Here is a 23,691-nt window from a genome sequence, read left to right as displayed (position 1 = left end):
TCCAAGTGTACTTGTCACTCTTATAAGCAAACAAGAACGTGGTTAATAAACGTAGGGCATGAAGTGTTTCCATCTTACTATAATTTATGTAAATCCAAAAGGTTGTGTTACTCTCCAGAAGAATTTATTTCTATCTCAGAAACACAAGCTGAAATTAAACTTCAAGCCATATTGAATAAAACAACTGAACGTTTAATTGAAACACTAAGTCAATTTCCAAAAAATGCATCCTCTAATTTGTCGCTTACATTAATAAGGAAATGGGGATGTGACGGAAGTTCTGGCTACATTACCTATAAACAAAGATTTGAGAACTCCGATGCTATTAATAAGTTTCTGTTTGTGTTTGCGTTTGTTCCATTGAGACTGAGTGATGGCTCTAAAACTATTATTTGGCAAAATCCTCAACCATCGTCAACACTTTATTGCCGACCAATTAAATTAATATTTTTAAAAGAAACAGGAATTTACTGTAATAGAAACTGACAAAGTTTTAAAAGAAATATCTGAACTTCTTCCAACACTGTGTACTGTTGGTGAATTTAAATTTATTAGTAAACACAATCTGTTACTTACAATAACAGACGGAAAAGTATGCAATGCTTTAACCGATACGCACTCTACACAAAAATGTTATATTTGTGGTGTTACTCCAAAAATGATGAATGGTGAATTAAAAGGTATGATTGAATGAAAAGAAAATTACAATTTTGGTCTGTCTACCTTGCATGCTTCGATACGTACTTTTGAATGCTTGCTACACATTAGCTACCGTTTAGACATTAAAAAGTGGCAAGTTAGAGGCAATGAGGATAAATGTCGTATCAGAGAACGTTCGGAAGAGATTATGCAAAAGTTTAGAAAACAAATGGGACTTATTTTGGATAGACCAAAACCTCATTATGGCAATACAAATGATGGCAACACAACTCGCAGGTTTTTTTTAAATCCAGAAAAGAGCGGAGAGATTACAGAATTAGACGTCAAATTAATTAAAAAATCTAGTGTTTTATTAAGAACGCTATCTTCTGGCTATGACATTGATTGTGTCAAATTTGAAAAACATTGTTCTGAGAACATTATACTAGGAAAAAACCACGCATTTCTACAAATATGGATTTGCTGATTATGTTCTTAATAACATCTGGCCCTGGTATCAATTCGCTTAGAGAACTGCCTGAAAAAAGAAGCAAAAAATTGCCAGTAGAGGTTTTGAATTTGATTGTTCCGGTTTCAAGAATAGGAAGTTGTAACTTGTCCGATGTTATAAATGATGAGTCTCATCTGAAGATTCAAGTGATGAGTGCTTAGTGGATATAAACAACGAGTTTTCTGATAATTAATTTATTAATAAAATTTATTGTATAATATTATGTATCCTTGTTTTATAAATATATTTTTTCTTTTTAACTTCATTTTTTTATTATAACAGTGGTTGTTGCAATGAGGGGGAGTAGAAGAGGGGTGGTGGGGTTGTAGGCGAGGAATTTTTCCCCTGTCTTCCGCAAAAAAATCTTCTAAGTTATTAAAACCAAAGTAATTATTCAATAAAACAACAAAATATTATTTATTTCAACCTTTCATGATTAGAGCAATGAAACTCGTGAGCAAAATATTTTTGTCCAGCTAGATTGTATGAAACGAATCACAGTGCATCGTCTTAAAAAACCCTAAAGCTTCTGTACTTCTCGCTTATAGAATGCTATTATATACACGCCAATATTGCATAGGCAAATACCCATTAATTCAAATTGGCCTCGCTCTATCAAAATCAAAAACATGTTGCAAGAATAGTTTATAATAAAGGAAATTCTCGCATGCTGAGCTGCTTTTAAAACACTTAAAAGCATTAAATGTTTACCAAATCAACATATTCCAAAATTTGATGTTTATGCTAAAATATAAACTTGGACTTGTTCCTTTTCATTTCTCAAATAACTTCTTCCAAAATAGCAAAAATAGATACAATATCAGAACAAAAGAAAACTTTAACGAACCCTTCAAAAAAACAAATATCTCGCGGTTTTTTATTAAATATCGTTGTCCTTATCTATACAATTAATTAATATTCAAAAATACAGATTTGACAAAATACAGTAACCTGAATTCTCAAAAGTTATCATTAAAAAATTTTATCTTGAACAAAAAAAGTCTTATTAACTTTTATTAATTCAAAAAAAACAAAAAAACGAGCTCTTTACACCCTATTTATACATGAACGACTATTGAAAATCATGTATTATTATATTTACGTGTATTCGATTACAATGTTGATTAAATACTGTCTGCTGTTTAGCATTTTTTTTTTATTTTTTATTTTTCTACCAAACTGACTTTTGCTTTATTTTAACAGAAACGTAAAAAATTATAAAAATTATACTTTTAAATGAAAAATGTCTATAGTTTTTTTATTTTTTGCATGAAAATGTATCACTGCACACATGTATCACTGCATAAAAATGTATCACTGCACACATGTATTACTGCATAAAAATGTATCACTGCACACATGTATTACTGCATAAAAATGTATCACTGCACACATGTATTACTGTATAAAAATGTATCACTGGACACATGTATTACTGCATAAAAATGTATCACTGCACACATGTATTACTGCACACATGTATTACTGCACACATGTATTACTGCACACATAGTATTTCTTATCAAAAATGACCATATATTGTAAAGGGTTTTATGATAAAATCCTGATAATCTTCATGTAAAAAATTATAAAAACGTCTAAATATTGTAAATACTTTTTAACAGCAAAATATATTTAAAAAAATTACACAACGCTAAATTTATTTTAAAAATAGAAGTAGGAGATCTTAAGCTCATTACGCGGGGATTTTCATTAAACTTAACGCGCTATTTTGGTTTTTGATTTATTAGTGAAATTTAGCGTTGTGTAATTTAATCTAATTAAAGAATAAAAGTGTATAAGGCATTACAAGTTCAGTTATTACGCAACCATTCAATATGTCAAACAAAAATTCTACTGCAACCAAAATATCAAGAGACATGAAAAAAATTGACTTTGAGAAAAGTAAAAGATTACGTAAGAATAGATCTCAAGAATCATTAGGAGCAATATGTAAAATGCCAATAAATTGATAAATAATTAACCGATGCACCAGCTTGGCATCAGACTGTAAAAATGTGAAAGGACAAATAAAGAAAATTTCAGATAAATGTTTAGAACTATGGGCTAATTTCAATTTTCCAACAATAGACAAAAGATCAGTGCCAAGAATAATAGAAGAATTGATTAAAGAGAGACAAATAGAAATCAAAAAACCAGGTACTTATAGTTTTGATGGTTTATTAGATGTAACGAAAGAGGATGGACTTTAATTGGATTCTGATGATAAAAATCTGTATTTAAAGCAATTAGAGACATCTAGTAGAGTGAGATATACTACAATGAAGCTTGATAGTTGCAAAAAAAATTCAAAGGAAATAAAAATTGGAAAAGTTCAATCAATGCCATCAACTTCAATTCTGAATGAATACAGAGAGGAATACGAAAGTGTTAATAAGCCAGTAAGTGAGGGAAGCAGTGATTATGAACCTTTAATAAATATTAATAAACAAAAAATTAAACAGAGGACTGTTAAGGCTGTTAAATTGGTTTGTCAAGCAAAGCTATGTATACGAAAAGCTGCCAACAACTTGAGATGGCTGGTGTCAATCTTTCCTGAACCAACTCAACCAGCAATCTATATTGAAGTAATCAGAGAAAGTAAAAGGTTAAAGAGATAAACTGAAAAAAGAACTGAAGGTCAAGAATTGGTGTAAGCAATTAATGGTATACAATTTTGAAGGACTTCGAGAGCTTTTAAATGAATATGATTTATGGGATCTATAAAAATGATCGTGACAGACACTACAAATGTAACACTGGGAAAGCAAGTGGCGTGGTAAAGAGATTAATGACACATTTTGAAAGTGTTGGCTTTCAGAAACCTTTCTATGATGGTTGTCAACACCATATATTAGATCGATTATTAAAGTTATGTCTGGATGACTTTTTTTGGAGGTAATACCAATTCACTTGAACTGTCATATTATTTTGTTGAAGCAATACGTAGTAAATATGACTATTTAACATTTGACAACTTTGACAATAGTGGTATACATTTGAAAGAGAATAAACTGAGATAAAATGATGAAATGCAGTTTTTGAAGCATCTGATTAACGTAGTGAAATACTTTTGGAATGAAAAGAAATTTTCTAAGGTTAATTTTAAAAGCTTACCAAATATTAACCAATCTAGATCGAACTCCAGGACAATTTATCTACTACTTGCTTACATACCAGTTCCTTCAGATAGACAACGACTTTAGATGGCAGCTAAGCTTGTTGCTGGAAAATAGGCAGATATCTGGTTTTCAAACCAAACCTTGAAAATGGTAAAGAATTCGAAGAAGCCATTAAAGATCATCCAAAGGCTAACAATATATTCACAAAGTTTTGGTGTGATATTCCTTTGCCTATAAATACACAAAGATCCAACATTTTTGCCGAACGAGAAGTAAAGGTTTCAAATTTTTGCAAATCTGAAGAAACTTTGTAAAATTAAAATATTTATTATTAAATCGAAATTAAAGCAAACGCAAACCTTTTTAGTTAATTTAATTTTATCAATATAGTTGTTTAAGCATTTTAATGTTTTGTTAATTTTATTAATGTAACTTTATTTACGTGATATATATCTTTATTACTTATTTGAACATAGCTTATTATTTTAAGACGTCAAAATACCAGTAAAAAATTTCTAGGCGTGTTTATGTGATTAACAGCTTTAGGCTCGGCTTTCTAGTGGGTGGCTTTCAATGCGTGACCACTTTTTTCTAGAAACATAATGAAACTAAATAATCTTAAATATTTACAAAAGTTCATCAGAATATGACATGCTCATCGAGTTAGTAAAAATATTTTTCACCTATTACGCAATCTTATTTTTTTAATTGCCTTTTGATAATCGCTCATAGGTAATTCATATAAAATTTATTTAAAAAAAAGTTAGGAAGGAAAATAAAGTAACAATATTAAAAGCTAAAATTTTTTCAAAACTCATTTATCTTAATTAAATGTCAAAAATGGCATTTTTTTTGTTCCAAAACTTTATAAGATCCTATAGGAATTTTTTAATATGGTTCTTCGGAAGTAATCTATATCTATTTTTAAGACAATTTAACGGAATTTATACTGAATTCAATTGAATGAACTTCAAGTAAACAATTTAAATAAATATACAAAACAAACTAAAGAAACTTAACAAATAAAACAAACTGTACTTTATTTGATTATATCAACTAAAATTTGATATTTATAACGAGTGGAAAATAATCTTCATTCATGGACATTAAGAAACAGAGTTTGGGTTTTAGGGTTTAGTTTGTATCATTAAGACATACTTAATGAAAATTTTTTGCTTTATATTGGTCATTAAAAAATCTTTATTGGATTTTTTTTGATAACCTTTTAAGTAAATATTAATTTGAGTTATATTAAATAAATTTGTTTCATAAATAAAGCGGCAACCCACGAAATTGAATTTCCTTGTTTGGAGTACAAAGAATTTTATGCCAACAATATATAGATTTTCGGCACTCGGTATCCATGTTTGGACCAAGAATTGTTCTACCAAAAAGTTCATTAGTTATTCTGTTTTTCTCATACATCTGAAGAAGTACGGATGTTCTATAGATTTCCGATCTTTTTTCATTGAATGGAACTGAGAAGCTAAGTTTTTCGAGTATTCTTATTTCATTATATTGTGATAGCGCCGACTCAGTCTTCAATGAAGATATTTCTACGCTTCCAACAAACAATGTTGCTTTTACAAAATACTCTGTATGTAAAACAATTCAATTATTATCAACATAATATTAACATAAAAAAGACACTTTAAGCTAACAAATCAGTAACCGAAATACCTTTTCTGTTATATTTTACAGTACTAGCTGCTAATACTTTTATGTTGATTTGATTCGAATTTGAATTCCACTCTATTGAGCCAGATATAGTTCCTTTTGGTGATAGTTGGTTCTAAATATGTATGTATGTACATATGTATGTATATATGTATGCATGTATGTATGTATGAATGTATGTATGTTTGTATGTTTGTATGTATGTATGTATGTATGTATGTATGTATGTATGTATGTATGTATGTATGTATGTATGTATGTATGTATGTATGTATGTATGTATGTATGTATATATATATATATATATATATATACACACATATATACATATATATATTTATATATATATTTGTGTATATATATATATATTTTTGTATATATATGTATATATATATATATATATATATATATATAATATATATATATATATATATATATATATATATATATATATGTATATAAACAAATAATAAATTTATTTATGTTCATATATCATATATATAAGAGCATTTGAAACTCAAAAAATAATCAAAATATTTAACAGTTAATTGCTTTTTTTTAACTTTGAGCACATTATCAACTATAGTTTGAATAGGGGTTAAGGTGGTTATTAGATTCTTACAAAAAGTTATTCCCGGTACTACTGTTGACATCTTTTTTCCTCTCCCTACTATTAATGTCCAAAGAATTAAATGGATCATTAAAACAATTAACTTTAAAAGGAGCTGAAAAAAAAAAGTTCTAGTGTGTGCGTGCGTTTTTTAAACTTTTATGTAAATAATATAATGTCATTGAAAACTATAGAGTTTATTTTACCTTAGATGAAGGATGAAATGGTTCTTGAATCTCAAGTACTTCAGATGTGCTTGTGATATCTTTTACCTTTACATGAACATAACCGCAAGCTAACAACTTGTTTCGTTTATTTGACTCATATAAAATTAAATTCATTACTAATTTTTCAAGATTTTTGTTTTTTAGCGAAATTTTGATTGGTTCTCCAATTTTTAGTTTAACACTATCCTTGGAATTCTTTCGCTCTATGTTGTGAGTTGCTGTAAAGAAATTTTTTATTGAAGACAGATACTTCATTTCAAGTATAACCTCATAACTTTGTATAATTTTCACACCTTGAAAACAAATGGGTTTATAATGAGTTGATAGGTCGCGTAATTCCACCAACACGCTACTTTCATATGGCAAATATTGGAAGATGCATTTTATGTTTGCCATTTGATCATTCACTATTTCACAAGGGGTTTCATAATTTGTTGCAGTTGTTTCACTGTTAGAATATATCTTCAAATCAAACTTCCCGAGACATGGTTCATCATGCTTTGGTGAAGGCTTTACAAAAGAATATGGATAATAGCTTTCTACAACAAAGTAAAGAAAAAAAATACACATACTGTGGCTGCTGTTACAAAAAATTAGCAATAAATTCCTTTCTTAAGATCAAAAGGCAAAAAAAGTATACTTATTAATAAATCTAGTAAAAAATTGATTGTAAACTATTAAACCTTTTCGTGAAAATAAATTTCACTTTTGAAAATTTCTTTAAAAGGTCATCCATTGGAAACTTTCAATCATAAAAAAGGGGTTTTTAGAAAGAGAAAATAAGGATAATATAAGGGGAGGGGGGGAAGGAATAAAGGTTTTAAGTAATTGGGAGTTTTTCCAGCAGCAAATATACTTACAATATATACTTTATATTAAAATTTGCAATTATTACATACTTAAGACAGCACAATGTAACTTGGGTAATTCCGCATCAAATCACCCAAAATTTAGAAAATTTTGAACCATGGGTCTTCAAATTTTTTAAAAATCTCTTTGGCTGTTGCATCTTAAAAAGAAAAGTTAACATAAAATTTTGGCTAAAAATGTTGAGAGGTTGACAAGATACTGCAATTTTAATACTGACCTGGTTTCCTAAAATGACCCGGTTTTCATAAAACTCTGAAAAAACATTTTTCTTAAAATATTAAGAAATAAAAATGGCAAAAACATGAAAATAAACATATATAATGTTTTTTTGATGCTGAATTCAATAAATGTACTTAAAATGCTAAAATATAAAAGGAAGATGCTTAAAAATTAATAAAACAACTAGTTTCTATAAAACAACTTTGGGGCCCAATATCTCAAAACACCCCCATCAAAAAAATTTTTTTTTGCTGTTAATATTTTCAGCTGTTTATAATCTTACTAGGCACAAAAAATCTAACAGGAAAAACGACTGAAACATACGGAACTTTAATTTCAAAGATGTATCAAATTTTCAATAAGCTATTTTAAAAAACTTTCAAATAGAATTCTGTAAAATATTATATTTAGTTAAAAGACTCCTTAAAAAAACAGCATTCGTAAATTTTATTTAAATTTTAACAAATTAACAATTTGATATATATATAAATTGTATATATATATAAATATATCTATAACGAAAATTAACAATATCTATCAGTGTAAAAAATTATACAACAGTGGGATTCTGAAAAGGTTTGAATTATTTCTATATTAAATTTTTTTTTTTACTAAAAATTAAGTAGGAAAAAAGAATTCTCTTTTTTTTAGGAAATACATTTATACAAAGTAGTTTATTATAAGATGTGTTCTATTGGGTTAATGACATCAGATGCAGGCAAAGGCCAACAAGATGTTGTTGGAACTTTAAGCAACGAAGAAAAAATAGCTATATCATTACGCTGTAACATTGAACTATCAAACTTAACATTATGTGAAAAACATGCTACAAATTATTTGAAAATGTATCCTATATGGCAGAAAGCATGCTGTGATCCATTCAAAAAACATACAAAGAAAATTACAAGTAAGTAAAAGTGGAATTTAAGTATTTTAATATATATATATATATTTTTAATTTGGGTTTTCCAAAACATAAACAATGTTTTAAACAATTGTGCAGATAAGCTATATACAACTATACATACAATTATACTATATTCAAAATACATAAAGCTATATGCAATTATATATACAATTCAATTACTTTTAGTAATTGAATTATATATACAATTCAATTACTTGATGAGAAGTAGCTTAAATATTGCTCCTGGGAAGAAACTTTGCAAACCCTGTGAGCAAAAGATTGCCAAAAAAGCAGATCTTAAAAAAGAGAAGCAAAGTCAGGGTGAACAAGATGAAGATTTTCTAATATCATCATTCAAATCATAAAGACAGGAGATCAATGAAGAACTTGAAAATTTTAATATATCTCCTCTAAAATCTCATTCAAAGTCATCAAAACATATACTCTCAGAAGGAAAGCGAAAAGTTGCGCGCATCAACGAAATGGTAAGTAACCTTACTAGAAAAACTCAAAGTCAGTTCAGTGTTCCCTCAAAACTGTGTTATGAACCAAATGACATTAAAAAGAAGGCTAAAAACTTTGATGAAATTATGAGCTTGATAAAAGAAAAAATTCTATGTTCTGACAAAAGGACTATTGTTCAACTTCTAACACTGGCACCCCCAAGTTGGTCAATATTAGAAGTACAAAAAAACTTTGCAATTACAGAATAACAAGCAAAAAAGGCTAGACAACTTTTTAATAAAAAAGGATTGTTGGCTATCTCACCTTTGTATAAAGGGAAAGTCTTACAAAAAGAAATAGAAGATTCTGTTAAACTTTTTTATGATTTAAGTGATTTATGTAGAACTATGCCTGGAAAAAAAGATTATGTTAGCATTCAAAAGAACGTCCATAAACAAAAAAAACTGCTTTTGTGTAATTTAAAGGAACTATATTTATTATACAAAGAAAACAATCCAGAAATACAAATAAGTTACTCAAAATTTGCTTCACTAGACCAAAGTGGTGCATTTTGCCAGGTGCAAGTGGTACACATTCTGTTTGTGTTTGTTCTTATCACCAAAATGCCATATTGCTAGTAGATGCTTTAAATATTGGACTAAAGTATAAGGACTTACTTTCAAAAACCGTTTGCTCAGTAGAAAACAAAGAATGCATGCTTGCACAGTGTGACGATTGTCCTGGTAAAGAACCCCTCACCAAATATTTGTATGAGATTTTTGGAGAATACGAAGATGATTTTGAGATACACTACAAGCAATAGCAAACTACTGACCGTGCAACACTATTAAGTTTAACAGCTGATGTTCCAACGTTTGTTGAACTATTAGCATCTTGTTTTGAAAAGTTACAAGCTCATTCTTTTATTGCTCACTCTCAATCACAGTACCTTAACCAACTGAAACAATATATGGATCAATCAAACATTATCATTATTGGCGACTTTGCTGAAAATTATGCTTTTGTTGTCCAAGATGAAATACAGAGCTATCATTGGAACACCTAACAATGTTCTTTACACCCATTAGTCATATACTATAAAGATGATAAAGGTGAACTGAAACATATTTCTTACTGTTTTATATCAGATGACATTATACATGTAACTTATGTGTACAAAATATTCCAACTAATCATACCAATATTAAAAATAAAATTTTCCAATCTGTCCAAATTACGTTTATTCACTGATGGTTGCGCAGGACAGTACAAAAATTGTAAAAGTTTTTACAATCTATGCCAACTAGAGAGCGAATTTTGCCTTAAAATTGAATGGAACTTTTTTGCCACGTCCCACGGAAAGTCACCATGCGATGGGATTGGTGGTACTGTAAAAAGATTAACAACACAAGAAAGTTTAAAACGACCGTACAGAAACCAAATTCTCACATCAGAAGCTATGTATGAGATTTGTATTGATAAAATCAAAGTTGTTAACTTCATTTACATCAAGGGATTAGACTTACAATTGCAACGTGAAGAGCAAAAAGAAAGGTACACCGGTGTAACAACTCTACCTGGTACTCGTAGCTTTCATCAATTTATACATCTTGGAGATAACAAGGTTGGGGCAAAGATGTGTAGTACAGACACTAATTATACAATAATCCACAATCTTAAAAAGAAACAAGACATATCTCAACTTGATACTGTCACTTTAGGTTGTTATGTCGCTGTAGTCTGTGATGATAAGTGGTGGATCGGCATTGTAACTAAAACCAACTTAGAAAAAGTTGATGCTAAAGTTAAGTTTCTTCATCCAAATGGTCCATCAATCTGTTTTAACTGGCCTGAAAGAGACGACTACTGTTTTATTCCAAACACCAACATATTGAAAAAACTATCTGTTCCACAAGCTTGCTCTAGTTCTGGTAGAAACTATGTGTTTGAAAATGCTGAAATAGAGGAAGTACAAGTAAAATGGGAGCAATATTGTAAACTATTACAAACACAGTCAAAATAACTTTCATCTTTGATACCTTTAAAAATCTTGTATATTTAAGTAACTTTTTAAATTACGATTAACTTTATTTTATTTACAAATATTTTTTGGGAATTTCTTGAAAAATCTTTGAAATTAAAGTTCCGTATGTTTTAGTTGTTTTTCCAGTTAGATTTTTTGTGCCTAGTAAGATTAAAAACAGCTGAAAATATTAACAGCAAAAAAAAAAATTTTTTGATGGGGGTGTTTTGAGATATTGGGCCCCAAAGTTGTTTTATAGAAACTAGTTGTTTTATTAATTTTTATGCATGTTCTTTTTATATTTGAGCATTTTAAGTACATTTATTGAATTCAGCATCAAAAAAACATTATATATGTTCATTTTCATGTTTTTGCCATTTTTATTACTTATTATTTTAAGGAAAATGTTTTTTCAGAGTGTTATGAAAACCGGGTCATTTTGGGAAACCAGGACAGTATTAAAATTGCAGTATCTTGTCAACCGCTAAACTTTTTTAGCTGAAATTTTGTATGCAATATTTTTTTATAATTAGGAATAATGTGTCAAAATATAACACAAAAGGAAGACACATGGTTCAATGGACTGGGTGATTTGATGTGGAATTGCCCACTTGGTTTTTTTTTATAAACATGTATCAGACAGTTCACAAGAACCGACCAGGCGGTTTGCTGGTAGTGGTGTACAAGGCAATAAGCAACAACTATTAAGTTGGGAGTTATTAGAAAAAAAGGATGGGGTTATAGAGCAAGGAAACGGTTGATGGAAGACTTAAAAATTTGAAAGTTATAAAACCACATAAACAGAAAAAGCAAAATCCTTGTTAAAAGGTTTTTTTGTCGAGTTTCAGAATTAAGAGTTAAAAAAGAATTGCAAATATTTTAAATTAAAAAAAAAAAATTAGTAACCTCCACAACAGTGCCTTCCCTAAAACCTCGGACAAGTAAATAAAATAAAAAAAGACAACATTCCATAGAGGAATGAATAAGAGATTTATAGAAGTAGAGAATGGAATCAGGAGTAAAAAAACAATAACTAACTCTGCCATGGATTGAATATAGTTTCCATGGGAGGTCAGTTGTAAATGGTGTTAAGAATGTTGCTATCACACAATAACATATGTTGCTAACACAGCAATAATTATAAGCAGTAAAAAAATTAGGTTAGGTTTTAAAAACTGAGGTTAATTTTCACCAGCCACTCACAGCAAATGCAAAAAAGATTAGTTGCCTGTTCTAACCAATCTTTCTAAAAGTTTTTAAAAACTTTCCAAACAACCCCATATGAACCAAGCTAATGAAGAAGATTAGCATGCCAAACTTTATCGAAAGCCTTTGATATATCAAGATCATCTCACCACATTTATTTAATACACAATAGTACGTCTTTGTCTTTAAAGTTAACAAATCAGCAGTAGAAAAAGAAGATCAAACCTATAATGATTTTCAGAGAGCAAGCTGTTAGACTCAAGATGAGATATTAAAAGTTTATTATTTAAAGATCCAAAGACTTTGCTAATAACAGCAAGAAGACTGATTGGACCATAGATTTTTTATTCATCTGGATTTTTTTTAAATTTGTTAATTGCCAGCAAGCAGGAAAACAAGATTTAATTAAGACTTTGTTGAATGGTTTAAAGAAAATACTTTTGTAAGACTGAACAGGAAACTTGTCCAGGCCATAAATAATTTAGTGAGAAATAACTTTACAAATAAGAGTGGGAGTGATTTGAATGTCTAACAGTTAACAAAACTGTTTTTTGGTGATGACAGAAAGAGTCTAGTCATTAGATATAAGAGATTTATTCAATTATTACAAATTTAAGAACCATATATACTTTCTGAATTCTCAATACTTTTCAAACTTGTAATTTATAATAAAGTCTATTATCATTTCCCTGGAAACAGTTTTATATCTGAATTCGATTTCCAGAAAAACTATTCAACTGAGTTTGAATTTAAAGAAAAGTCAATTTCAAAATAGATTGTTTTGAAAAAATTAGGCTAGTAGTATTTATTGTTATTTATTTATTTATTGTAATTATTTATTGTTATTATATGTTATTATAGTAGTATTTATTGTTATTATATGTTATTATAGTAGTAAATTCTAATGTTTATATAGTAGTATATTCTAAAGTTATTAAATCTTTTGCAATTCTCATCCAATCAAAAATTACCAAAACTATTGGTATGTCTTGAATTTGCTAATATGTCAATACACACAATTTCAAATTAATATACTGCCATCTAATTCCTTCAACTTCACTAACAACAACAAGTAACCAAAAAAAAAACAAAAAAAAACAAACAAAGTATACAAAAACATGCTTGCAGAACCATATACTTAAAAAGTGAACAAAAAAAAAACCTTTAATGAATGATACAAAAATGATGAATGTGTTCGAAATAAATACCTATAACTATATAATTTTCATTTTTAAATATAACAGTTTCTCCTGAAAATTTTAATAACAATTTTAATGGTGTTTAACTGGCAAGATTAATGTCAGTGTTTTTTATTTTTTTCATTTTTTGTTTTTAGAAAACTTACGCATATAATTTTTTTAACTAAAACTATGTTAGCATAAGTTATATATATTTTAAGAGAACTTCAAACTTTTATGTAAAAACACAAGATTTTGTATTTTTAGAAAGTTGATCATAATATACAAAATTTTTAATAACATTAAGACACTTGTATACATAAACCCAATTTTGTTACTGCTATTGTAAGCTATAAAGGTCTTTCATTCATTTTTTTTTTCACTCTGCAGAAAATAACTTAGAAATTTGTATGTAAAGATGGCTCAAGATATTTTTAAGATGTATTCTAATGTAATACCAAAATGATACCAATGTTTACCAATGCAAAATTATTATCAAATGGAAAATTTGTGTTGGCAAACAGACCTTTTAGTTTAACCTTTGTTTAAATACTATCAATTTTGGAACCATTGATTCTTAAAAAGATAAAATTATATCCCAGGACCCAAAAATACTTTGTCCCAGGACAAAGTATTCTTTTATTTTTTTATACACTTTTGAAATACATTTATAAAAATTCTAACCGATCTTCTGTAGAAACTTCTAAAGAAGACATTTTACAATAATTTCTAATAAAATAGCTTTTTTAATAACTTTTTTAAAAAATAATCTTGTTTCCTATAACTTTACCTCTACATCAATTAAATAAAACAAACACCTTACAACAATTTCAATAAAAATTCTTTAAGTTTCTATAAATTCTAATAGAAACCCTGCAGCAATCTATAGAAATTTTTGTCCTGGAATAAGTATACAATTTAAAATCACTTATATATTTTAGTCTTACCTTTTTGTGGAAGCATAAAACTAACTGATCTTTCTTTTACTTTCTCTGTTTGCTCTGTAAAAAAATTGTTAGATAGATATATTATATGGTTAAAAAGATAAACCCTCTTTTATTTCCTGCATCTAAATATCCTAGAGCACAAGATAACCCTTGTTTATATCCTGCATCCAAATTTCCTAGAGCAAAAGGATGTAAAGTGTGTTTCTAAAAAAACTTTTTAAACTTATATTTTTTTTAGGGAAACTAAAGCCATTATAGCAGAATCATTTGGGATGGTGATAGTGGCAATACTGCTAAGATTTAACAAAAGTTTTGTGTTTTTAGAAAGATGATCATAATATACAAAATTACTGTTTGGAATTAAGAGCTGATATTGTATTTTTCTAACAGAAGCTTAGACATGCTTTCCAAATACTTGTCTGGATTATTAAAACAATATCAAGGTAAGTGTACTGTAAATCTATATATTTAACCTAAAAAATCAATAAAAAGTTACCTTGCATAGCTTCTGCTCTGAACAAGTCATTTTTAATCTTAAATTCTCATAACTCTCAACAAACAGTTTATGTTTCATCACACCTTTAAAGATTATAACTTATAACTTGATTCTTTCTTTGGTTGTGATGTTTTTTTTCCAGTGATTTACAATTTGGGGTAACTAAAGCCACATCATAAAGGTGGTTTTTGTTACCCCATACTTTTGTATGATACCATAATAAGTCAAAATTCCTTAAATAATAGCTTTTTCTCTTTTTTAGGACTAAAAATGCCTCAAAGAAGAAGCTTGGTACCCAGAAGTATAAGGATTAAACAAATGAAATGCTGTAGATAGCTGTAGAAGAAGTGAAGAGTTATCTTTAAGAAAGGCTGCTGAGAAATTTGGTAAATCAAGATTTGCTCTCACTGCTGCCCTAAATGTTAAGGTTAACAAATCTTAATTCTGAAGAAGAAGAATGTATAAGCATTCAACTAATCTTATGTCTAATGCCATAAGAGGGATTCCCTCTTATGGTATTAGACATAAGCTTAATAGTCAAAGCTTACCTGGATTGTTGTGACTGAAATGAATTCAGGTTAAAAAACAATATTCCTAGTGTTAATTTTATTGGGCCAAAACCATTGGTAGGATTCAACTGGTTCGCACCGGTTCGGTAGAACTGTTTCCTAAAAGTTTTGTAGTTCACCGAACCGGTTATTATTTGATATTTGTAGTCATATTTATCTTATTATTTAATAAAAGTAGCATAATATTCTTTGTGAAATAAAGCATATTTTTATTCCAATACATACATTATGTGACATGCAATAATTATTTGATTAAATCAAAGTACTTTTGTTTGATTTAGAAAGTTTTGTATTTATTATTGTATAAAAACATAACAATTGTGATTCCTAGTTTGTAGACAGTGAAAATTATTCATAACACTACAGTCATTTGTTGCTTTTGCTTTTGCGTGACTTGTGCTTACGTCTTCTTCAGTTTTACTTGGAAACTTAACCATTATGTAATAAGTAATTGTATTTAATTTTGCTGTAACCCTTAAAATTTAAACTCTTAAAAAAGTATTCACACTTTAAAAAAAACTTTTTTTTAAAGTGTGAATACTTTTTTAAGAGTGTGAATACTTTTTTAAGAGTGTGAATACTTTTTTAAAGTGGTAAAACTTTCAAATTGAGACATCAGGGAAAAATAAAGAAATACAACAAGCTTCTCTAAGGAAGAAAAGGAAAGAGCATTTTTCATCAAGACCCACAACATTTTCATAGAGAACTTAAAACAACTTAAGCAGGATTCCATACCAAAAGCAATATATATGATGAATAGAAAATATTTAACGACTACTTGTAGAGCATTTAATACAGTTTACAGCTTGACCAAAAGATGTAAACCATTTTCAGATGTAGAAGATGAGAATGAGTTACAAATGAAAAATGGACTAGACATGGGAATAGGATTACATTCTCCTAAAAGTGCTGTAGTAGATTTCATTGTGAAGGATATTAGAAAGCATCTACAATATCTTGCAAACCAGTCATCATACTTTATTTAAAAGTTGAGGATTCAGTAGCAAAACCAACAATTTTTGTCGAACATGTTGAATTAGAAAAGTAAGATGCAGAAACAATATGCTCTTCAGTATTGGAAAATTTAAATAATGTTGGATTTACTAATAACTACTTAGAAAAAAATTTGATTGGATTCTGTTCCAATGCCGCCAATGTTATGCTTGGAAGAAAATCTGGAATAAGCATGAGGATTCCAAAACAGTTTCCAAACATAATAATATGGCACTGTTTAAATCAAACATGGTCGCAACAATTGCTGTAAGTTCTGCAGAAGCGGAAAGAAACTTCTCAAAAATAAACTTACTATGCTCAGATAAGAGAAGTCGCTGTATCTAATATATTGAATATAATAATTATTAATCTAATCGGTCTATCTCTGAAAGAGTGGGATCCTGTTATTATAGTGAAAAGGTGGCTCAGAATTAATCACTTGGCCAATGATACACAGATAAAAGTCAAGCAAATTACAATAAAGGATGCCAATCAAGAAGTAAAATGGAAATATCTTAAATAATACCTATCATTTATGTTTGTAAGAGACAATGAAAATTTTATAATTACTATTTTTAACTTTCTTTGTAACATAATTAATAATCCATCTTTGTAATTCTTTATTTAACTCTTTATTCTATCCATGTATGAAATAAAACTAGTTTTTGTATTTAAAAAAGTTTACTACTTCACAGAACTGGTTGTTAAATTATTTGAATCCTACCACTGGCTAAAACGTTTTAAAAAGTCAAGCGGTTATCAGTAAAGGCCTGGAATTAGATATAGGTCTACAATTAGAAGAAGCAACTTATGAAGAATCCCCCTAAAAAGGACTCTCTAAAGAAGAACTTAAACCTGATGTTTATGTCATTGTTGAGCTCATCTTCAATAAAAACACAAAAAAGAAACCACCAAAGAGTTATATGGAGTTGTTCTTAGAACTTGTTTTTGAAGAATGAAGTCACAGTAAAGTTTTTCAGAAGCTCTAAATCGAAAGAAATTGACTATATTCCCAATTGTTGATGACAAAATGGACATAGAGTTAACAGATGCTATTACAATTATGCAACCATCTAAAGTAATTAATGTTATACTTTATTTTTTGAACTAAACCACTGATTTTAACCTATTTTATATAAAATTTGTTTCTTTTTAATGTGTTTTTCTTAAATAATAAAGCTTCTTTTTGTCAATAGTAATTAATTATTGCTAGATATTTATTTGTTAATATTTATTATAATAATAATTGCTAGTTAATTATTGCTAGATATGCCTGATATGATTTCTGTTACCCTAGCACTCTCTAACTAAAGCCAAACATTGACTTTTAATGGATGGCTTTTGTTACCGGTTTTTCAGGAGTAACTAAAGCAACCATGTTTTTATTTTGCTATTTAAAAAATACATATTTCTTCAAATTTATAAATATATATCTTTATTATATGACCACAGACCCAAGTTTTGCAATATTTATTCAACCTATAAATTAAAGGGTCTGACTTGGGCTTAAGTTTGATTTTTGAAAGTGGCTTTAATTACCTCCTATTTACAGTACTTATATTTTTAAACGATGACAATGATGATGAGTAAAATACTTTTTAAAAGCAAACAAAGCGCAACAATCAAAGCAGTTGCAGTTTTTTGAAGAGTTTTTATGAAGCAATTAAAAATAATATATGATTTGTCAAATGTTTAAGATTCTGCAAACCAATACAAAAAGATCTTGATTTTTTTTACCACTTAAGAATTTAAAATTTCAAGTAAAGATTTTATTCTACAAATGAGAAAATTAAAAAGACAATTTTTAACATTTTTAAAATAAAAATGTTAAAAATCAATTTAATATTTTTACTACTAAAAGTGTTTTTGAAATGTTATTTTAAAATCTAAAAACAAAAATTAAGTTATTATGTTACCTAGATTTGGAACAGCAAAACTTTTTGATCGATAACCAGGTTTTACAAAATGATTTCTCATATCTGCACCTTCAAAATTAATAATAAAAAAATTTAGGAGAATTTAAACTCAATTAAAGTTGATTTATCATACTTTACAAAATATAGCTATAAGTATACCTAGACACCCTTAAGTTTGAACTTGTTCCATAAGAAAGAATTTTATGACCTCTGATATATAACTTTCTGATATATAACTTTCTGATACATAACTTTCTGATATACAACTTTCTGGTACATAACTTTCTGATATATAACTTTCTGATATACAACTTTCTGATATATAACTTTCTGATATATAACTTTCTGATATATAACTCTCTGATATATAACTTTTTGATATATAACTTTCTGATATATAACTTTCTGATATACAACTTTCTGATATACAACTTTCTGATATACAACTTTCTGATATACAACTTTCTGATATACAACTTTCTGATATACAACTTTCTGATATACAACTTTCTGATATACAACTTTCTGATATACAACTTTCTGATATATAACTTTCTGATATATAACTTTCTGATATACAACTTTCTGATATACAACTTTCTGATATACAACTTTCTGATATATAACTTTCTGATATATAACTTTCTGATATACAACTTTCTGATATACAACTTTCTGATATACAACTTTCTGATATACAACTTTCTGATATACAACTTTCTGATATACAACTTTCTGATATATAACTTTCTGATATATAACTTTCTGATATACAACTTTCTGATATACAACTTTCTGATATACAACTTTCTGATATATAACTTTCTGATATATAACTTTCTGATATATAACTTATTTTTTAAATTCTTCTTTTACTACTTTAAACTTTATTATTTATTTCTTTTAATAATTGTAATAAAAAAATTTGGTTAAACAATTTTTACATTTTTTTACGGTAATAATAAAATCATAAATCATAAAATCAATAAAATCATTCTACAAACCTAAAAGATAGTAGAATTTCCTAAAAGTGATGAAATTGTTACAGCTGGACCAGACTAACAACTTTTTAAAAATTTACAGATTTTTTACATAACTATCAGATTGAGTACTGTTTGTACTTTAAATTTAATGGCACAATTGTATTGTTTATTTGATTGCTATGGTCACTATGGTATTGTATTGAGCCTCCTCACTGCATGTTGATTGGCAAAGTTGTTCTCTTTATAGATTGCTAACCATGGATAGAAATGTAATGTAGGCTATGCCTACATTACATTTCTATCCATGATGCTGAAAACATTGCTTTACAAAAAGATAAGCTGTTTAATAAAATTTTTTTAATAAACAGCAACAAGTAACATCTTCATCATAATACTATTAAGTTCCAAAATTTCAGCAATTTTATATTTGATCACTCAGAGCATATCAAAATCATTTCATTGCAAAACCTGTTTAGAATCTTTTATTTTCTTTCTTGAATATCATTTTTCTCAGATTTTTCTCATTATGTTCTTGAGGCTCAATTTTCACTGTCAACACTGTTAAGCTAATTTTAAGAAGACATTCCAGGCTTCTAATCAAAAAAGGTTAAAAGAATTAAGTAAACTTTTAAAAACATCAAGATCTTTTTAACAATAAGAATTTTGTTGAATTGCAGCCATAATTTGATTAATACTGAAACAAAAAGTTGAAGCGAAGTTTTCAATGGAAATAATAATAAACTACTCTTATTTAAAATTTTCTTTTTTAAATGTCTAACAACATCATCTTCAACAATCAAAACAGATTTCAATTATTCTACTGTTGAATTGTTAACCAAAAAAATTAAAGTTTCAATGGTGCATTAGATGGAAGCAATGAAGCAATGGGGTATAGCTTTTAGCATATCAAATAGTTTCTATAGAGTTTGGCATGATGGTATTCTCTGAAAGTTTGCTTCATATGGCATATGTGGCAAAGTTTTCTAAATCTCACTTCTGCTACAGCATGGGGCTCTCAGTGGTGAACTTTAACTCAGATAAAACTCAATTTTTTTTAGCTAATCGTTATTGCAATAATCTTCCTATATTTATGAATGGTAATGTACTCGATGAGTCATCTACCTTTCATCTTCTAGGATTAACTCTTAATTTTTCTTGGAAACCATGTAACTAATCAAATCCATTGCAAAATTAGCATCTGCTAAGGTTGCATCTTTTTATCGTGCTCACCACTTTCTTACTCATGATTCTATTCTTTATCTCTAAAAATATATAATTTGTATTTGTATGGAATACTGCTGCCATATCTAGGATGGAACTTCCAATGATGCCCTTTCTCTTTTAGACAAGGTGTAAAAACGCATTGTAAACATAGTTGGACCTGCTCTTGCAGTCAACCTCCAACTATTATCACATCGTCATAATCTTGCTTCTCTTTCTATTTTCTTTTAATACTATAATGGGCACTGCTCCAAAAAACTAGCGTCCTTGTGCCATCTACTAAAATTCATTCTTGCGTTACTCATCATTCAATTAAGTCTCATACTTTTACTGTAACTGTTCCTAAGTGCTCTAAAAAATCTTATTTGTCTATTTTTTTTCCTCGAACATCAGTTCTTCGGAATTTGCTTCCTTCATCTTGTTTTCCTAATTCATATAATCAGGCCCAAAATGCATTTTAAATATTGTTATTTAAAAAATTTTAAATATTGTTGGAACTGTTCTAGCTGCTAAGCTTGACCTTGTTCCATTGTCATAATAATATGACAATGGAACATTGTCATAATAATATGACAATGGAACAAGGTGAAGCTTGTTCCATTGTCATAATAATATGACAATGGAACATTGTCATAATAATATGACAATGGAACAAGGTCAAGCTTGTTCCATTGTCATAATAATGCCTTTTTTTCTCTTTTCTACAAATGCTATCATGTTTGCTGCTCAAGAAAAATAATCACTTTTTCCATTAACCAAAACTAAATCATACACGATTCACCACTCAGCACAAGTCACATACCTATTACTTAACATTCATGCTCAAAAAATCTTTTATTTATTTAATTTTTTTTTTCCCTTCAAATATTTGTTTGAATTCTCTCCTACATTCATTTGCAATTAGCAAATTGAATCATGGGGAAAATTAGAGCTACTTCTAACATTATAGTTAAAAAGTTTAGGACTAAGTTCACTTCTCTGAGGAAACCCACATGACACTTGAATCCACTGGGTAACTTTATTAGAATGAATGACTCTCTGTTTTCTATTAGACAAATAACAGTAAACTACAATATAGAACTCAAACTGCAGTCTACTTTAAATAGTTAATCAATAAGAATTTGATAAGGAACAAAGTGCATGAAACAAGTTAATCAGAGAAGCATTTAAAAGTTTAAAGTATTTACAAAAACATGTTTGCAACTAAATTTCTCTTTGAATCCCTATTGCTCTGGAGAAAAAGTGATAATTTTATTTCAAAAACAAGTTCTTTAGCTACTGGTTTCCTAGAAGTTCTTCCTAATACATTAAGTATTTAAATAGATTTATAATTCTATGGCTCAGATTTCAACCTTTTTTTCCAGGCTGCATCTATATTAGCTCTTTTTAAAAAACTGAAATGCTTGGCATAATAGCAGCTGCAGCAGCAGCAAGTTTTTTGAAGGCAAAAGATGGAAGCCCTTTGTAACAAATGTTAAATACTTTGAAATCAATTTTTTTAAATTCTGAATGCATATTAAATTTGGGAGCCGTAACAGAATTTGAATAAAAGCCTTTTAATTTTTTTGAAAGAAAGTACTTCCTTTTAGAATTTCCAAACATCCTTTTTGACCAAGTGGCAGAGGCGATTCTACAATGAGGGGAGGGTGTGTGCGTGAGTGTGTGCGCGTGAGTGTGTGTGTGTGAATCGCGACAGGCTTCTAAAAAAAAAAAAAGTCCTCAAAACTAAAATTTACCCGACGGGTCAAATACCCGACTGGTTAATTACCCGACTGGTCAAATACCCGACTGGTCGACTAAATTCGTAAAAAAAACTGACTATAACTTAAAAATCCCCCTCCCTATAAATTCAAAAAAAAGTGCTTTCTGTAAATTCAAAAAAAAGATTATCTGCTTTGATGTTTCCAAACAAGGCTTCATTACCTCACAAAACTTTAAGACTGATCAGTCTTACAGTTTCGACAGGTGACGAAGCCTTGTTTAGAAACACCAAAGCAGCTAAGAGGGTTATTAAAAAAGCAGTAGAGGGTTATTAAGTTTTGTTTTTCCAATACAACAAATCAAACATTAACTTGTTTACTCTTATCCTATATAACATTTTAAAGTTGCGTTACACCTCAATCGATTACAATTAGTAACATGGTTGCATGCTTCTTTATAAGGTTGGTTCCCATATATGTAAAATGGTCGTCTTTCCATATATCTAAAGACAGTCGCACGACCATATGGAAACATATTTCGAAAATGGAATATTAAAAAAAAATAGATTTTTACATATCAACATAAAATGTAACTTGAACAAGAAAGATTTATCAAAGAATTTAGCAAAGAAAGTTTTACGCAGTAAGTGTAGAAGTATACTGTGCTGTACGATATATTAGATACTGAATTTAAGAACAGTTTTATAAAAAAATGCTTGGACAGCCATTGGTGTTTTGTTTGGTTTAACTGACAAAGAATGTGAATTAAAGTACAAAAATATAAGATCAGGTTATGGACGTTTTTGAAGGGAAAAAAAGTACACCTTCTGGCTCAGAGCGAATTGTTATCAGTAAAAAGTACAATTTTTTGTTGTAGTTAAATGTTTATAGTGATCATAGAGATACCACAACTAATGTTGCAGATAAAGCAACAACAACAGAATCAACAAAAGAATCACATTTATCTCATACAAGTTATGATAATATGAACTATGACGAAGAAGTTTTCAGGCAGAAATAGAAAATAAAAATTTAAGTGGAAATACAAGTGCGTTAAATTTTTTTTCTAATACACACAAATCAAATACATTCAGTAATCAACAAAAGTTGTTAAATGAAATAAAATATATCTCGTATAAATATATATATAAAAAACAATTTAGAAGATCTCTATCTGATTAAAATACAAAAATACAAGATGCAATACTTAGTACTATTAATGCAACATTAGGA

The 23,691-nt window shown here is 28.3% G+C and overlaps 1 protein-coding gene across 4 annotated transcripts in view; it reads right to left on the bottom strand.

Annotated features, from left to right (window-relative positions):
• Nucleotides 1-5,215: 5,215 nt before the first annotated feature.
• LOC100200114 (uncharacterized) overlaps nucleotides 5,216-23,691 on the bottom strand; it is a 31,484-nt gene continuing 13,008 nt past the window's right edge. For all 4 annotated transcript variants that reach the window (XM_065814067.1, XM_065814066.1, XM_065814069.1 and 1 more), the window contains 5 exons: nucleotides 18,555-18,623; nucleotides 14,581-14,634; nucleotides 6,766-7,325; nucleotides 5,953-6,064; nucleotides 5,216-5,867 (listed from right to left, as the gene is read on the bottom strand). In XM_065814067.1, coding sequence (XP_065670139.1) covers nucleotides 5,539-5,867; nucleotides 5,953-6,064; nucleotides 6,766-7,325; nucleotides 14,581-14,634; nucleotides 18,555-18,623 — 1,124 coding nt within the window. In that variant the 3' untranslated portion in view covers nucleotides 5,216-5,538. The remainder of the gene's footprint in view (nucleotides 5,868-5,952; nucleotides 6,065-6,765; nucleotides 7,326-14,580; nucleotides 14,635-18,554; nucleotides 18,624-23,691) is intronic.

Source organism: Hydra vulgaris, chromosome 12 (genome assembly GCF_038396675.1).
Source record: "Hydra vulgaris chromosome 12, alternate assembly HydraT2T_AEP".
Lineage (NCBI taxonomy): Eukaryota > Metazoa > Cnidaria > Hydrozoa > Anthoathecata > Hydridae > Hydra > Hydra vulgaris.
This window is presented reverse-complemented; position numbering and strand designations above follow the sequence as displayed.